Source organism: Podarcis muralis, chromosome 11, assembly GCF_964188315.1.
Source record: "Podarcis muralis chromosome 11, rPodMur119.hap1.1, whole genome shotgun sequence".
NCBI classification, from domain to species: Eukaryota; Metazoa; Chordata; class Lepidosauria; order Squamata; family Lacertidae; genus Podarcis; species Podarcis muralis.
Window position 1 is genome coordinate 30,142,058 of NC_135665.1, and position 17,604 is coordinate 30,159,661.

The 17,604-nt window shown below is 42.3% G+C and overlaps 2 protein-coding genes across 4 annotated transcripts; one reads left to right on the forward strand and one right to left on the reverse strand.

Annotated features, from left to right (window-relative positions):
• Positions 1–906: 906 nt before the first annotated feature.
• RFESD (Rieske Fe-S domain containing) lies at positions 907–14,860 on the reverse strand. Of its 3 annotated transcripts, none has more exons than XM_028748883.2 (5): positions 14,714–14,857; positions 11,222–11,481; positions 9,480–9,660; positions 9,350–9,384; positions 907–1,537 (listed from the first exon to the last, which is right to left on the reverse strand). In XM_028748883.2, exons 3-5 carry the CDS (start codon positions 9,655–9,657, stop codon positions 1,268–1,270), a joined length of 483 nt encoding a protein of 160 aa, XP_028604716.2. In that variant the 5' UTR covers positions 9,658–9,660; positions 11,222–11,481; positions 14,714–14,857; the 3' UTR covers positions 907–1,267. The 3 variants fall into 3 exon arrangements, with proteins under 3 accessions (XP_028604716.2, XP_028604715.2, XP_028604717.2); XM_028748882.2 differs by having other exon boundaries at positions 11,222–11,485; XM_028748884.2 differs by lacking the exon at positions 11,222–11,481 and having other exon boundaries at positions 14,714–14,860.
• On the forward strand, positions 3,928–8,846 carry LOC114606527 (spermatogenesis-associated protein 9-like). The gene is made up of 5 exons (XM_028748885.2): positions 3,928–4,081; positions 4,844–4,932; positions 5,909–6,136; positions 7,285–7,380; positions 8,566–8,846. The coding sequence occupies exons 1-5, from the start codon at positions 4,021–4,023 to the stop codon at positions 8,806–8,808; spliced, it is 717 nt and encodes a 238-aa protein (XP_028604718.2). The 5' UTR covers positions 3,928–4,020; the 3' UTR covers positions 8,809–8,846.
• Positions 14,861–17,604: the final 2,744 nt, after the last annotated feature.

The following is a 17,604-nucleotide window of genomic DNA, read 5'->3' on the forward strand; positions in this document are numbered from 1 at the left end:
CTGTCAACCACTTGTTGGCAAGGGAGAAAATGCAGTATGTGGCACATAAGAAACTACAATTTGTTCCCTGTCTTGCTTTTAGCCTTGCCTTCTGCATTTTCAGCAAAAGTTTCATAAGTATTTCAACAGACCTTTGTGATGCATGCATATCATCTAGAAACAAAACTGACAAACTAAGAGTTAAATACTTGCATTCCTCAGAGCATGGCTGTACCTAGCTAATATGCATAACTGAGTAATTGCACATCTATCAAGACAAGAATAAGCATGAAAAAATGCCAGTGTGTCAAATCCTTGAGCATCATATCGTGAAAGTGAAGCCATTATCAGAGAAGGATTATGTGTCTCTGTGTTAAAGATGAGTGATAGACTTCTCTAAGTCATGGTCCTCCATCCTCTGGCAAGCAATTTCACCCTTTTCTGGAGTACATTCCACCAATTTGGACTGCCCAGGTGTTTATCACTGCATTAGCTTACTGTATCTCTCTCACTCACACACCCACACCACGCCCCTACCCTCTCTCCCTACAGCCACATAGAAGTATGCCTAGTATTCTGCCACAACACACACCAATTGCACTCTTCTCCTTGCCTGTCAAGAGAGGCATGGCAAACTACCAAGGAGTTCAGCTTTTCCAGGATATACCTTCAGCACAGTCAATTTGGCCCAAAAGCAGCCTGTCACTTCCAGATGATACATGGCTGAGCTGGCCTCTAGCCGAGTTGCATTAGGCAGAAGCTGGGCTCCCTCCTGCCGCCCTCCTGCCTCACTTACAGGCAGATCTATGCACTGCTAAATAACTGCACAGCTGGAACAGCCTTAGGGAATTCTTGCAGGAACCAATATGAACTTTGGCGATCATTTTGAGAAGGATTGGATTAAGCGCGAGAAAAAGAATCAAAGACTCCCAACAATAACAAATCATATTAGCATACAAGCACAACATCTCCAATTATATTGATAACATTTGTACATCATAATACTTTTAAAACATCATTTTATATTCTGGAAGCGAGAGACACTTCTGAAGGCTGGATCAATATAAATCGTCTAACATTTTGATTACTGGCAAAATTAATCTATTATAAGCACACTATACTATATTCTTCTCAAAGGCACAAATACTTCTCTGATCAACTCCCTTTTTAGAGAGACTGGAACTCAGTTTCATATCATCACTCAGAAGCTGAATGCTCTTTAGACAGCAAGGGTAACATTCACATTTGCTGTTATTTTAAAGCCATTTACTATGAAGCACAGAAGATGCTATTTATTCTTAGGAGGCAGTATAATCCTTTTGTGTATGTTAGCATAATGATCAGAATCTATATTGTCATCTGTATCTGAAAGAGTCACATAAACATTTCCGCTGTCCACAGTAACTCTATGAGTCCTCTGTTTTACTCCTTTCGACTGCCATTTGGGTTTCGGAGATGGCTCCCTGGGATTTATTGCTTGATACAATCCTTCACCTGTTGCCAGAGTTATTTTATACTTGTGCCAGGGACAAATAATGCAAGGCTGTCCATTGATGTCCTAAACACACAAGGGAAGGAGGGAAGAACAGATGGGAAGGGAAAAATAATAAAATTATTATTATTATTACACTGAACATGCCCCCCACAAAATCCTTCATACCACTATAATAAGAGTACTAGGTTCCTGTTTTTATTTTAAAGCATATAAATGTAACAAATAAAACAAACAAATAAATATCTGAAATTCCACAAAACGTGGAAATCTCAAGAGTGCAAACTCCTGGAAAGTCTCCCTTAAAGTTCATTGGAAAATAACTTTAGTACTGGTTCACTCTTAAGGACGCCCCCCTTCTGAGATTGCGTGGCGAGTTCCCGTCCCCCCGCCAGTGGAAATAAAGACACATGACACAACTATTTAAGGTTAATGGGCTAAATATGGCCACAACTTTATTGGTCACAGGTGTTGAGCGGTATTGGCTTAGGCATTGGTCCTAACAGACTATCTGGCTTCAGCCCGTCCGCTTGAAGTCCAGGAAGGGTTAACCACCAGTAGGGGGAGTCCTGCTGATGCACATCAACTAGGAACTCCCCCGGGGTCACCGCTCGGGGGCATGCCTTAGGCCCTCACCTCCACTGGCTTCGGATAGGGCCATGCCCCCCGGAATCCTTTATCGGACTACCCTTCGCAGGGCGGGTGATGGCGCTTCCTCCCCTCTTCCATCTACAAAACATTGTTAACCCAAGGTGTAAATTTGGCAGAGAAATAGATGTTTAATTCCAAGCACAAAAGGACAAAGTTCCAGAGCAGGTTTGCCACCCTAGGAGAGTGCGATGATTGCTTTGACAGGACACTGACAACCGCTTGATTGTCAGTCCAGAAGCATACCTGGTGATTCCTGAAATGGTCAGCCCGCAAGTGCACCACAAATACGATAGGAAAAATTCTAAGAAGGTGAGGTCACGCATGATAGTTTTTCCTTGCCAGCTGGTAGGCCAACGCTGAGCACACCAGTGCCCCCTAAAGTAGACACCAAACCCCAGGGAACCAGCTGCGTCAGACTGTACCTGAAAGTCTGAACGCAGCATCAAATTGTCCTGCCGCTAAGAAATGCCATTGTACTCATCCAGGAACTTTAACCAAACCTCCAGGTCTGACTTGACCACTTTAGAGAGGCGCAGTCCCACTGACAGCTTAGCCAATCGCCCACAAAAAGGGTGGCTAGCGGACACTACCCGGCATGCAAAATTGAGGTGACCGAAGAGTGATTGACTCTGCCCAAGGGTGACCTTCTTGAGAGGCAGAAGTTGCAGAATTAATTCCTTAAGTGCTGCTAGCCTCTCCCTTGAGGTTTGAGGGTATTGGCGGCGAGCGTTTGCTCGAGTGGCGGTTAGGCATTGATATGGGTATTGGTATGTAGATGATGGGGGGAGGCGGGAACCTGCCACGCAATGGTGTAATAACAGTTTATTTCACCAGCCATGTGAGGAGGGCACTGTCTGTCTAATATGTCCTAGCAAGAATTGGAACGAAATATATAATTAGTGCCTTTCCACCCAATCTTTTTTTGTCACTGTAGAAAAAATATATGCGGTTATGTGCAGTAACAGTACAAACATATATACCTCTAAGTTCTATTAAGCTAAATATAACCAACTTTGCTGAGTAGATATGCATAAGTCTGCATTATCAGTATCCCACAGCATACAATTGATAAACAGAAAAATAAATTGTAATATTAATATACCCACGGCAGAGTAGGCCACTAAATTTTCTTAAAGTAAAACTCACACACATTCCATCCATCCAACATTCACTGTACTCTGTTTTAAAAGTCAAGGAAGGGGACTTTGGAACTTTTCATTCATTCTGAAACAGAATTCTAAGAATGTTAGGTGCTGTATAACCCAGAAACCAGAGCACTTTTTTCCACCTTGCTCTTCAGCTTTTATGCTAGTCTATCAAGGACAATAAACTCAAGAAAACAATACGGTGCTACCTCGGGTTAAGTACTTAATTCGTTCCAGAGGTCCGTTCTTAACCTGAAATTGTACTTAACCTGCAGCACCACTTTAGCTAATGGGGCCTCCTGCTGCCGCTGCGCCGCCGGAGCCCGATTTCTGTTCTTATCCTGAAGCAAAGTTCTTAACCTGAAGCACTATTTCTGGGTTAGCGGAGTCTGTAACCTGAAGTGTATGTAACCTGAAGCGTACGTAACCCGAGATACCACTGTACTTGTTAATGTGGTTTCTGTGATGTAAAAAGAAAGCCATCGGTTTTTACGTTATGTTATTTTGGAATGATCATATTTGAAAGTCCTGGCTGTTGAGACTACAGTGATGGGGGGGGGGCTATTTTCTTGTGTACACACGATGTCAGGAGTCAAGGAGGCACTGTGCTTAAGAGGCACATTGTGTTCTCATAAAGGTTTATTGCCTTGGAGGTGGAGATGCACACATGTATGGCGTATTGCCATACATATATGTCATAAGACCAGATTAGGCTAAATTCAGGAGCTGTAGATAGACACCAGGGCATGCAGGATGTCTTTCAGGCCAATTGGCTGGATATGTGGACAGCTTGTCAACAAATTTGCTGGACAAGGTATGAGCTACTCTGTGTCTGAGTCTTGAATCCCCGAATGGAAATGAGTTCTCAAATCCTGGATTCTGGGAACACTGCCTTCTCTACACCTCGGTACTTGATTATTATTTTTTAAGTCAGTTTCTACCAGATAAGCCAGGGGTAGGGAACCTCATTTCTGGGGGCCAAATATGGCCCTCAATGCCTCTCTGGCCTGAGGAATTTCCCCCAGGCCACACCCCTTCTGCACCAGCCATGGCCCTCACTAGCCCTAGTCCACACATACATGTTTTTGCCTAGCGGGAATGCCTTGGGTCCCACCTACCACTAGCATGTGGCCCTTGAAACATTGGCCAGAAGGGAAGGCGGCCCTCAGTCTGGAAAATGTTCCCCAACCCTGAGATACACATGCACCTGTGCTGTGCCTGTATCATATGCCTGGTTAAATACTGGAGAAAACTCATAGAATATGTTCCTGTTCCTTCCCATCCACTTCTGCCATCCAGAAGTTTCAGAAGGCAGCAGGGCTCACCGGCTTATTCCCGAGTCATAATAAATGCAGGAGGGGAAGTGGGCTGGCATTTCAGATCCCAATATTGGTTTCAGGCTCAATAGAACAGAATTCTGCTAATTTAGATCAGCCAGCAATTGGCTGGACAGCAACAATAGTTCTTCGTTCTGATGCTCCAACCTGAATATTTCATGTCTGAACAATGCTTACACGATAAGTATAATTTTGAAGACAGGCGCTTTATTCTTTTTGACTACTGTTTTTCAATTCAGCCCAGATAATACAGAGAATCTTCTTGGAAATTATAGATGAGATTAGGGATGAATTCCCCAATTTACTGAGACTGACAAGCTCAAACCAGGTAATGTTTCTGAGCTAATACTAATACTGTTTCACTATTATTTGAAAGTTAAGTTTATTTATACAATAGTCTGTTAAAGACTGCATTTGCTACAAACTCAGCAAAGTTTCAGCTTAATGTTTTACTTATACACAAAGTTATACACAAAGTTAGAAAAATAATTAATATATTCAGGGGACACAAGTTTTGGCATAGCATACCTCCAGAAAGCTGCTCCACAGATTATTATTTTTTTAGTATTATTTTTATCCAATGATGATAAAAACGATATTATTACTAAATCCCCAAAATAAGCATACCCGTGTGTGCATCTATTGAGTTTTGGCTAATTTATCCAAGTAAGCAAGGTTAAACTAATGTTTCTAAAGCAGTCTAAAGATCTATGGCATGCAATGTTCTTTAGTAAAGAGCCCAAGGGTTGTAATGCTAATTTCCCCCCTACTGGTGTTTCTGTGAATAATTGTCTAAAATACATGTCAACTTGGTGCATTTGCTGGAACGTTGGACTAGGAGGGACCAGGGTTCAAATTCCCACTCAGCCATGAAGTCACTGGATGACAGCCCAGTCACTGTCTCTCAGCCTAACCTCCCCCACAGGGTTGTGGGGAGGGAGAGATCCATTTATGCCATCTTGAGCTCCTTGGATTAAAAGTGAGATATTACTACAATAAATGAATGAATGCCAGGGTCAGATGTTTGCAGATCTCATCATATATGCATTGTCCCCAATGGCAAACTATTACTACATCACCAATAGGGCCCAGTGTGGGAATGTTGAGGATAGTAGGAGAGACTATATTGATTAAATATTATCCTTCCTCACTCATGCTAGTGAGCTAGTAGCAGAGCACATTCCCTTCTACATTGCAGGAAGCTAGTTGATGCATCAAACCGGCTTTCTCTGTTCTAGGCCCCCACAAAGTACCGTAATTTGACTATTTTTTTCTCTCCCTCCTTGTATTGACTTATATTTCAGGACGGCAATCGCACCGTGCAGGGGTCTAGGTCTGTTGTGGCGAGAGTGTTTTCTTCCGCTCATGCGGTAATGATTAGGCATGGGCTAGGTCATCTCTCCCGCTCTTCAAAATCAATTGCAAAATTCGTGCAGCCACACCTCATTCAAAAATTAGCAGGGCTGCATAGGCTATCACATTGTCTCTTGCAGAAACTGAATGCTCCCAAACAACCTCTTTATAAATTGAAGGTAGGCAATGGGTGTGACTGCTCCATCTCATATTTTCTTTTCTTTTTAAAAAAATATATCTTTATTAGGAATTTCAACATAACCATCTCATATTTTCTGAGTTCTAAGTGAGTGTGTGAGGGATTTTCCTCAGCACCACAACAGAGGATGAGAAGGTAAAATTTCCTCCTCCATGCCATCTTGAGATTTTCATAATTATAAGCCCCATCAGCTGATGCTATTTGCTCTAAAAATGTTAGGTGCAAAGACCTTTTTTTTTAAGATTCACATACAGTTTGATCTTCCTTGTGCAGACAAGGATTCAGTATGAGATAAGATTCAGTATGGCAGCTTCCAATGTTCCAGTGATAGCATATTACAGCACAAACAAACAAAAAGGAATCTTGTGGCAGACTAATAGATATATTGTGGTACAGGCGTGAGGATTAGAGACTAGTGTTTTGTGCATATTTGCTAGAAACTAAGTCCCACTGAGTTCAAAAGTTTACTCCCATGTCAATATGCGTAGGCTTGTAGCCTTATGTTCTATTGAAATCAATGGGAACTATTTCCAGGAAATATGTTTAGGATTTACATAATGACCTGTCAATTTGTAAACCTGATCTTCCCCAATAATTTGTCTGTGGCAGCAGTGATAGTGTGTGGGCGCACAGAGAGTTAATAAACCACATCAGGAATCCTGCATGGAAATATTTAGGAACTGTCTAGCATGTGAACATTAGATTGTTATCCATGTTGAGCTTTATGTCCCATTGATTTAAATAAGGAAGATATAAGCAAGTTCTTAACTCTCCCGTTCAAACCAAAGGAACTTAAAAGTGCTAAACTTTGAAAGGATTATGTATACCAAACTGCAATATGGCAGAAGAATGAATCCCTTGACTATGAATCCCAGCTTGGTGTAGTGGTTAAGAGCGGTGGACTCGTAATCTGGTGAACTGGGTTCATTTACTCGCTCCTCCCCATGCAGCTGCTGGGTGACCTTGGGCTAGTCATACTTCTCTGAAGTCTCTCAGCCTCACTCACCTCACAGAGTGTTTGTTATGGGGGAGGAAGGGAAAGGAGATTGTTAGCCACTTTGAGACTCCTTAAGGGGAGTGAAAGGCAGGATATCAAGCCCAAACTCTTCTTCTTCTTCTTCCCTACAGGAAAAATCCATATTCCTTTATGATGTCCTTTCCTATCCAACGAAGACCGCCCTCACTGGTGTAATGTGCATTTCTTATGCAGCACTAATTTATCTGGTAGGTTCGTAAATACTGTTCTTTCTGATCCTTCTTGTTTCGTGCTTCCCCTTCCCTTCAGCAAAGAGTTGAAGCCATGCATTATTCTTCCATTACTGTGCACCCTTTTAGTGCACATTACCAATGCCCAGCTGTAGTTGGCATGCTAGCTGTGACCATTCCTCGACCAACATTGCCTACCTACAGTAGAAGAAGAAGAGTTTGGATATGATATCCCACCTTTCACTCCCTTTAAGGAGTCTCAAAGCGGCTAACATTCTCCTTTCCCTTCCTCCCTCACAACAAACACTCTGTGAGGTGAGTGGGGCTGAGAGACTTCAAAGAAGTGTGACTGGCCCAAGGTCACCCAGCAGCTGCATGTGGAGGAGCGGGGAAGCGAACCTGGTTCCCCAGATTACGTGACTACCGCTCTTAACCACTACACCACACTGGCACCACACGTAGCATATGTACGGGTAACCTGTAATTTAGGCTGTTGCTACTGCACTCTGCAAAGGGCAGCTATTCAAGACAGTCCAGAAACTGCACTAAAGCAGAATCAAGTGTCACTCATCCTTAAACCTCAAGAGGATAATCATCCAACTGTCAATATGCCAGCATTTATTAAAAGTGTTCATGAGAACAAGTGTTGGCCGCATGCAGAATTCCTTGATGGGATGGTTCAAGGGGTAGGACAACACACACACACACACACACACACACACACACAGCATTTTAGACTGAAACCAGTCTGGAAATTTTCAAAGTGTGATCTGCTCACCTCATCCCCATCATGATTCTATCCTTTCCCCCAGGCATTTGATATACAGTGGTACCTCAGAAGTCAAATGGAATCCGTTCTGGAAGCCCGTTCGACTTCCAAAACATTCGGAAACCAGGGCGTGGTTTCCGATTGGCTGTAGGAAGCTTCTGCAGCCAATCAGAAGCCGCGTCGGATGTTCGGGTTCTAAAGAACGTTCGCAAACTGGAACACTCACTCCCAGGTTTGCGTTGTTTGGGTGCCAAAACATTCAACTCGCAAGGCGTTCACGAACCAAGGTACGACTGTATTGATACAAGTAATGCATCCTAACCAAGTACGGCTATACTGCAAAACTGTATCTCTTAAAATTAGGCAGAAATGCAGAGGATTCCAAACCTTTCCATTTCTTTATGCTAAATAATGTACCTCTTATGTGTATACAGGCAGTCTCCATTAATAAAGCACTGGGAAGAATTAAAAGCATAACTGAAACAAAAAAGAGCTCCAGGGAAAGCAGCAGCGATGGTCTCGATGCAGATGGATTTCCCAGAGTCAAGGAAATGGCAAACGGCTCTGCAACTTCCTCCACACACCAGGTATCTTCAGAGTTGACTATTAAGGAATCACCAAGCAGAGGAAGCATCCAAACACTACTTTTGGCAATAGATAAAGAAAATGAAGAATAATGCTCCCTTGTACCCAATAAATGTAAAGGCACCCCTGACCCTCAGATGTCACTTTTGTTTCTTGGACGTGCCTTTTTAAATTCAGAACTATCACTCCCTAAATAAAAAAGCAGTATCACTCTTTTTTTCAGTTGGCAGTGCTGAAGTGAGGATAGAGAGGCCTGTACAGTAGTACCTCGGGTTAAGAACTTAATTTGTTTTGGAGGTCTATTGTTAACCTGAAACTGTTAACCTGAAGCACCACTTTAGCTAATGGGGCCTCCCTCTGCCACTGCGCCGCCAGAGCACGATTTCTGTTCTCATCCTGAAGCAAAGTTCTTAACCCGAGGTACTATTTCTGGGTTAGCGGAGTCTGTAACCTGAAGCGTATGTAACATGAAGCGTATGTAACCTGAGGTACCACTGTACACATGTTCCATGGGGCCTCTTTTAAAAGACTCACCCTGTATATGCATAGTAGTACTGCATTACTGTCGCATTATGTTAATAGCATTCTTATTTATCAGAAGGTTCTGAATGAGGAAGTACTGTATTTGCATACCTCTATATCTCCTTCATGTAAGGGACCTCCTGTATCTGTTAAAAGAACAGAATGCAAAATTAGAGCAGAGGCTCAAACTAGCTAACTTTTAAAGTTGTTCCAAAAACACTATCTTCGGAAAAATTCTTACGGTAACAGCGGCAATCCAGAGCGTAAAACCTTCCATTGTGATAGAAAACAACAACTTCTCTGTCATGGATGACCACTGTTGTCCTCCGTAGTTTTTTAATATCATCTTCTCTGCCAACACAAACTGGACTTCTGTCTTCCTTCTTTTTAGACGTTTCAACAGAGCTGTCCTCATTCATATTCTAAAAGCAAGAGAAAATGCACTATATTACTTAATATGACTGTCAGAAATAACCATGTTGAGGAAAGAAAATCACAACCATTTATAGCTGAACAGTAGGCTGGTGCACAAAGAACTTTCACTGCAAACAAACGATATACAGTGGGACCTCAGTTTACAAACTTAATCCGTTCCAGAAGTCTGTTCTTAAACCAAAACCGTTCTTAAACCGAGGCGTGCTTTCCCTAGTGAGATCTCCGGCTGCCAGTGCCCTTCCACCGTTCGGCTTCCATTCTTAGACCAAGGTAAAGTTTGCAAACTGGGACACTACTTCCGGTTTTGTGGAGTTCGTAAACGGAATAGTTCGTAAACAGGGCTGTTCTTAAACCGAGGTACCACTGTATTTATTTTACGTGGATCAAATGGTATCCTCCTATTTCAAGCATGATATGGAAAGGGTGATTAAAAATAAAACAGGAGCAGTACATCCTGTTCGGCATTTGAAAACCTTTCTGAAATTTACTGTGGACTACGTATTTTAAAAAGAGGAATTCATCCTTTCATGTGTGTGGTGATCCATTCTGTGAACTGGACGATTTTCACCCTATCTTTTATCCACGTATGGTGGTGTGAAAATTTTAAAGGTTATCTGATCTATGTGGCAAGCTGTTGAATGCAAATGGCTTATCCCATAAGGGCAGCGTCACAAGGATCAACTTTTTAAAAGTCCTCATCTGATGGCCAGTATATTGAAACAAGTAACCCTTGTTTATGGCAGCAACATAGCAACAACTTTCCACAGCAATAGCAGAATGTTAATCAAAAGCTAAAGTAAAGGGTGGAGGTTTTGTGTGTATGAACATTTTTCTTTTCTGAAATGCTGTCCATTTTCATTCTGTGACAACAGGGTATTATTTGTTCAAAGGTATGCAAAAACCTTGATTTTACAACTTGTCACAAGTTCTTCTGAGGATGCAGTGGCAGCCAAAAACTAAGATATAAAGCATATAGGACAACCTGAACTGGAGGAAAAAAATCACATTCATTTTGCCATCAGTGACAGCTGTTAATTGTATAATACACAGTTCTTGAGGTGTTTTTTTAAAAAACATATTGCACAAAAATGTGTTTTGAGAGCCAGAACAGATAAAGTGTTTAATGATTTTCTGAGTGCTTAAAGCTGCAATCTAAGAGACAGCGGAGTAAATTGCATAACTGTCAGATCTGCAGTCACTGTGTCTCGTCTTCGGTCTTAGCTTGTAATACTTTCCAGCTTACAAACCAACACTAAATGAGCCCCAGTGAGTTCAATGTGAATTCACTGCATTAGGCATGCATAGAATTGTAGAATAAGATAAAAGGAAATACTTAGCAGCACAAGATGAAAGAATACATATAATTACAGGCAATATCTTAAACTTTCGCAATGGAAGACGTTGTACAAAATAGTACAAAATAATACATATGAAAGAGAGAAAACAAGATACTTTCTGAATCTACTTTAATTATATTTCACAATCAGAAACACCTTTAAATGAAAAGTCAGTGGCACTGCATTTAAAAACTATTGTTAAGAATGGTACCTGTGTGGAAAGTGGCAGATTCACATTCCCAGGGAAATCTGAATGGTGATCCTCTAAGGCAGTAGTATGGCAAATGACACAGAAGTTGTATTATCACAGAAATATAGAAGGAAGATTGTAAGAGGTGGGTGAAAGTTCTGAATCATCAGCTTCCAAAGGTCATATCCACCACGTATGCCTTTATACAGAGAAGTTCTTTACTGGGAAATATGTTTTCGTAGAGCCTTCACACAGTGACGTGACTTAGGAGAAGATGCATCCTGCCTGAGCAGATAGGAAAGTTAAGAACCAGGCTGCACTGAATCGATAAGGACGTTTTAGATAATCACTTGTTCACCTTAAAAGTAACCCCTAACCTAAAGCAACTAGATATTTTAGAGTACTGTAATCAAATGAAACTTTATCACGGAGCATGACCAAAGTCTGCAATTTTATCATGACAAGTTGTTTGTTGTTTACTGTCGTAACAACATATACCTTCTGTACCATGAAAAATAAATAAAAACATGGTTTTTAAAATAAAGAAGTAGCCCTAAACCAGCCTCCTCCAGGAACGCTGGATCGCAATGATGAAAATATTACTCATGTCTCAGGCTTAACAACAACAACAACAATTTATTATTACAGTTGGAGACCAGCTTGTGAAACACAAATGGGACTGCCATCCCAAATAAGAATTATTTATTTGTACCCCGCCCACCTGACTGGGTATCCCCAGCCACTCGGGCAGCTACTGTTGCCCATGATCAAGGGTGAATTTCCACCCCCCCCCACCTCCGTGCTTTATTTTCTGATAAAACATCCTGTTTCCTAAATTCATTAGTAACAATGAATAGGTAAAGGTAAAGGGATCCCTGACCATTAGGTCCAGTCGTGACCGACTCTGGGGTTGCGGCGTTCATCTCGCTTTACAGGCCGAGGGAGCCGGCGTACAGAGCAGTGCATGGAAATGCTGTTTACCTTCCAGCCGGAGCGGTACCTATTTATCTACTTGCACTTTGACGTGCTTTCGAACTGCTAGGTTGGCAGGAGCAGGGACCGAGCAACGGTAGCTCACCCGGTCATGGGGATTCGAACTGCCAACCTTCTGATTGGCAAGTCCTAGGCTCTGTGGTTTAACCCACAGAGCCACCCGCATCCCTAACAATGAATAGAGGCCAACTATAAATCCAACACTAGACAAGTGTGCCAGTCTTGTACAAGTCAAAGTGGTGTATAAACAGTACAACTGAACTTTGTTTGAGAACTCACTCTCAGACAAACATGCATATATAGGATCAGGCTCCAAAAGGCCTCCACTCATTCCAGTGAAACAATACTGACCCAAGCAACATCAGAACCCCACAACTTTTGCAGACATAATCCCAGTGAGATGAATGGGCTTTGTGCTATCACAGAAGCTTTGAAATATTTAATCTATGCAGTTCCCAGCACACCAATACAATCCCTATTCAGCCACAAGCAAGTGGAATCTGATTGCTCATACAGGTGTGTAACTCGGAGCAGGGTCTGTGTAAATTGGCCATAAAAACTCTCAGTACGGAGAGAGTGTAAAAGGATTTCAGCTGCAATGGGAGAAGGCTAGCTGTGGACACTCGCCAATGTCTATAGCAAATTCGATTAACTTGTGTTTCCCAGCTTTCATTCTTCCTGTGACTCACCCTTCTTACTGCCAAGCAGACTCTTAGCTGGGAACACTCTGCGATTTGTGATGAACAAGGAAAGAACTGCCTGGAAGTAAACATACTGGCACAGCATCCATAGAAGCATTGTGTTCAGAATACAGAAATGTGAAGGGGGAGGGGAGAGAACCACCTAGTAGCGGTTGAAGTTGCCAACTCCACTGTGATGCAATGACAATCCTTACTGTATGTTAATAACTAGATCTTACCCCCTCTCTGGGGCAACCACCTGAAAGAAAATGGGTTCTTCTCACTTGCACATCTTCTTTTATTTGTATGCACATTTTTTAAAGTTGTCCTCTGCCTAATATCTAACTTTAACTTAAAATAAGCCAGATGGCTTAGAAGCCAAAAGTCATGCAAGTGTGGTTTATTACATACTTATTAAAATGTGAAAAAAGAGAAAAACACCACATGTGGGATTTATATAATGTGAAACACACAAGAATCCTTCCGAATTTATAAAGCTTTCAAGAAATCTATGGAATAAGATAGGAAGTGGGGAGGTGTATTAAGTTGCCACTGAAATCATATAAAGCTTAAAACATACATTATGATAATCACAGAATTGTAGAATCGGGAGGTCCTCTACCCCCTGCAATGCAGGAATCTTTTGCCCAACGTGAGACTCAAACCCAAGACACTAAGATTAGGAGTCAAATGCTCTACCAACTGAGCTATAATAATATAATGGGCACAATTATTATTTTTAAAAAGTCAAGTCAAGTAACTTAGAAAAATATATCATGGCCATAATCCAGTCTCTCATTAGATCATCTTCGCCCACTCCTGTGTGTGCTGTTTTAGGGTGAGGAGCTGTCCTTCTAATTTAATCACTTCCCCTTCTTTCTGGCAGCTTTACTACAAGCAGACAGCTGTGGGCAGCTAACAGCATTCATGAAGTACAGCCTGGATGGGGCTCTATGATATCCTATGCAAGTCATACTCACGGTCATTTGTATCCTGTGTTACTCAGAGTAGACCACTGGAATTAATGGGCATTATGACAGAGGATTCGCTGCCTCCTGCTGTTTTTGCAGTACATTTTTAGAGTAATTGGCTAGAGTGGTTATATAGCTATAACTGAGCCACAACTTCGCTGTACTGTAAATTACAAGTGTCTAACAGGAGTAGCTCATAGGGAATGCCCATTTTTTGAAACATGAGCAGAGAAACCTGAGACCCTTATCGATTTAGTTTAGCTCCTCACGGCAATGTAAATATAAAATTTCACCCATGCTACACAGCACTCTTAACAACCAAACTGCAGAAATCTACCAGGTTAAATGCACTGTTTAAAATATCCCTGCTTCTTTGAATAGGTATCACTTTCCAAAGAACATAACGACTGCAAGATGTAGCGCGTGTGTAAACGGGAGTTACACAAATACATTATTTGAAAGGCGTGCGGCGGATCCACACGCCACGGAGTGATTTATTTCCATTTATACTTCCATTTACAGCTTCGGAGCCAGGCATTCTCCTCCCTCCGTACTCAATTTGGCCTCAAAGCTCAGAAAAACGTCGGCAATTAAAGACAATATAACACTGATAACAACAACCGCTAGGCGGCGATCGACACAAAAAGTCTTCAAGCAGCGTAGCTTTGTCTAGTAGGCAACACGCATGTGCACGAGCTTTATCTCCAAGCTCAGACTGCAATACCCAGCAGCCACCGCGCTCCCTGAGACTACAACTCCCGAAGGTCCTTGCGCTGTCACCCCCTTCCCCCCGCCTCCCTTCCTCTCGCGCGTGTTATGTGGGCTTAAGAGGGAGGGGGAAGGGAAGTGGCTACTTGACGTCTACAAACCTGCTTAACGTGGCCTAACGCCGCAGTAGCAACCGGAGGGCGAGACCCACGAGTTGAGGCGCCACCGCAAATCGCTGAGGAACCGTTTTTGCTTCTCCGCGGCGTCACGCCATTAAAACGCGAAGAGAGAAACGCTATTGGACGGCGATGTGTCACGTGTTAGCGGCTGCTGCACCTTTCCTAGATCTAGAACGCAGCCCTAAATTCACGCTGGAGGAGAGAGCAGTCCATTCCCACTGAGCGGAACGTGCTTCTGAGTTAATATGCGAAGGGCTGCGCTGTTAGGAAAGCCAGAAAAGCGTTGGGGGGAAATAATAAAGAGACACCATATGGTAATGCAATCATTAGGCCACTTGTACGTACACACAGAGAGAGAGAGAGTGCAACGAGGTCCTAAGCAAACTTTAGAAGTACTCCAGAACTCTTCATCACACTCAGTGCTGGATTTACGTATAAGCTAAACAAGCTATAGCTTAGGGCCCCACTCCCTCGGGGCCCCCCAAAAAATGTGAAGGGGGGGAAACTGGATGTACATTTCCGAAATATCAGATAAAAAATAAAATAAAACCTACATAAATTACCATATAGCATATATACAACACAAAAAACAGTGACAATTTGTTGTTGACAAAGGACAGCTGGACATATAAAGGGCCCCATTACCTTCAGCAGCTTAAGGCCCCATCAAACCTAAACCCAGCCTTGATCACACTTGAGGAGCAGCAGAAAGGATGGAGGGCATGGGCATAGCCAGGGACAGGGAACAACAGCTCCCCCAAACAAACAATCAAGTGGAAATAATTAGAAAGTTTGAAATTGAAATGCTCACTGAGGTCACTTGGATGATGCTGTGGTGCATTCTAGCAACGCAACTGGCAACCCGACTGCGGGACAGCGCTAGACAGAGGATGCTGACAGGTGAGTGTCCTGCCCCCCCCAACATATATCCTGGCTATGCCCATAGGTGGAGGAGTGGGTAGAAGAGGGGTTGCATCCCCTCCTCTGCAATCATGTGGTGGTTGGGGCCAGAGGCAAAAGTGGGCAGAGCAACAGAGGTGACTCTAACTTTGCACAGTTGTCTACACTGCGGCCACATAAAAGCCAGATGTTTCTACACACCTGCACATATCTTTCCATCCAGGCAAGCAAGAGCCATTGTCACAATTTAAGAACACGTTTCAGACATGCCTAAAGCACTAGACAAGGGTACACAGCACAGCTGGTGGGGATGGATGTGACCTGAGGACATGGGTTGTTGCCTGGGGAGGGTCCATAGGATCGGGCAGAGAAGTCTGAAGGACTGCATTCAACATCTGGGCCACTGGTTCCACAGCACTATAGTAGCCATTATGGCTAGAAGCCATTGAGTTCAGATGGAATCAGACTTTTGCCTTACAATCCAAACTCACTGATTACAAGTCGGCTTCACTGATTTCAGGCTCAACCTATATCAGTGTTTAGAGGGTCAAAAATGAAATAGTAATATTAAAAAGTCAATTAAAAAATGAACAGAAAAAGTAGTAGCAAATTTTAAAATAACACAAGCAGCATTTTTGTTGTTGTTTAAACAACAAGGAGTATTTCTAAATCTTCATTTTTGGATTATTTTCTTTATTTGAAGATGAAAACCTTGGATGCTTTTCTACCATTTCTGATTCATTTCTGATGGGGGCGTACTTATAAAGAAGTACCATCTGGTAGAAATCATATTAGAAATGCCTTGGTGTAGGAGAAAGATTTATCCTTTGCAATAAAAATACAAGTACATTCATGCAGTATTAATCTGTGGCCAACCTTTCTGCGGCAATTCTTTATAATGAAAAGATGCAGGAAAAAAATATATTGTAAATCATAGCACAATAACAAATATGCCTTCCAACAGGATACAACTTTCCAAACTACCATGGCAAAGAATCGCTTTTGGTTGAACAGGATTTGTAAACAAGTTTAGCTGTGTATGTGTATATGGGTTGTTTTAATTAATAAAAAAATACCACATAACATAATGACAGTCAATCAGCCTCTTTGTGTCCCCCCTCCCAAGTGACTGAGCTACTCTCCCCAAGGACCTCTGTAAAGTCACTTGATCATTTAGGCTTTTTTTTGTTCTTTAGGCTTTTTTTTTAAATTCAGGGGGAAGGTAACTGTGTTTGGCTACACAAGAAAAAACACATTCATATCCTATCTTTCTTTCACCATGGAACTTAAGCCAGAATACACAGGCAGTCTTGCATCCAGGACTGAGCAGACTCAGACCTGCTTAGTCTGAGCAACGTGGTTAAAAAACATATTTCCTGTTTGATGAAGAGGGCTGTAGTTTACAAATATCTATGCCTCAATACACTTGTCAGCTGTTAATGTGCCACAAACTGTGGGTCTGCATCTTAGTTACTTCATTTGTTCCTATTCTCCAAGGGAAGAATGGAGAAGACCTTTTGCTGGTCTGATTTCCCCTTTCTATCAAGTTGGGCCCCTTCATGGATCACTGCCTTGCCGTGGCGAAGGGGCTTGAATAACTCAGAGAAGCTATGAACTATGCCGTGCAGGGCACCCAAGATGGACAGGTCGTGATTATGCAAAAGCCTTTGACTGTGTTGACCACAGCAAACTATGGCAAGTTCTTAAAGAAATGGGAGTGCCTGATCACCTCATCTGTCTCCTGAGAAATCTCTATGTGGGACAAGAAGCTACAGTTAGAACTGGATATGGAACAACTGATTGGTTCAAAATTGGGAAAGGAGTGCGGCAAGGCTGTATATTGTCTCCCTGCTTATTTAACTTATATGCAGAATTCATCATGTGAAAGGCTGGGCTGGATGAATCCGAAGCCGGAATTAAAATTGCCGGAAGAAATATCAACAACCTCAGATATGCAGATGACACAACATTGA

Coding starts and splice junctions, on each gene's coding strand:
- LOC114606527 (XM_028748885.2), top strand. CDS start 4,021: ATGTCTTTCAGGCCAATTGGCTGGATATGTGGACAGCTTGTCAACAAA. Junction 4,082..4,843: donor CAACAAATTTGCTGGACAAG/GTATGAGCTACT, acceptor TTTTCAATTCAG/CCCAGATAATACAGAGAATC. Junction 6,137..7,284: donor AACCTCTTTATAAATTGAAG/GTAGGCAATGGG, acceptor TCTTCCCTACAG/GAAAAATCCATATTCCTTTA.
- RFESD (XM_028748884.2), bottom strand. CDS start 9,657: ATGAATGAGGACAGCTCTGTTGAAACGTCTAAAAAGAAGGAAGACAGA. Junction 9,385..9,479: donor TCTGGATTGCCGCTGTTACC/GTAAGAATTTTT, acceptor TTCTTTTAACAG/ATACAGGAGGTCCCTTACAT. Junction 1,538..9,349: donor TACATGAAGGAGATATAGAG/GTATGCAAATAC, acceptor TTGTGTGTTTAG/GACATCAATGGACAGCCTTG.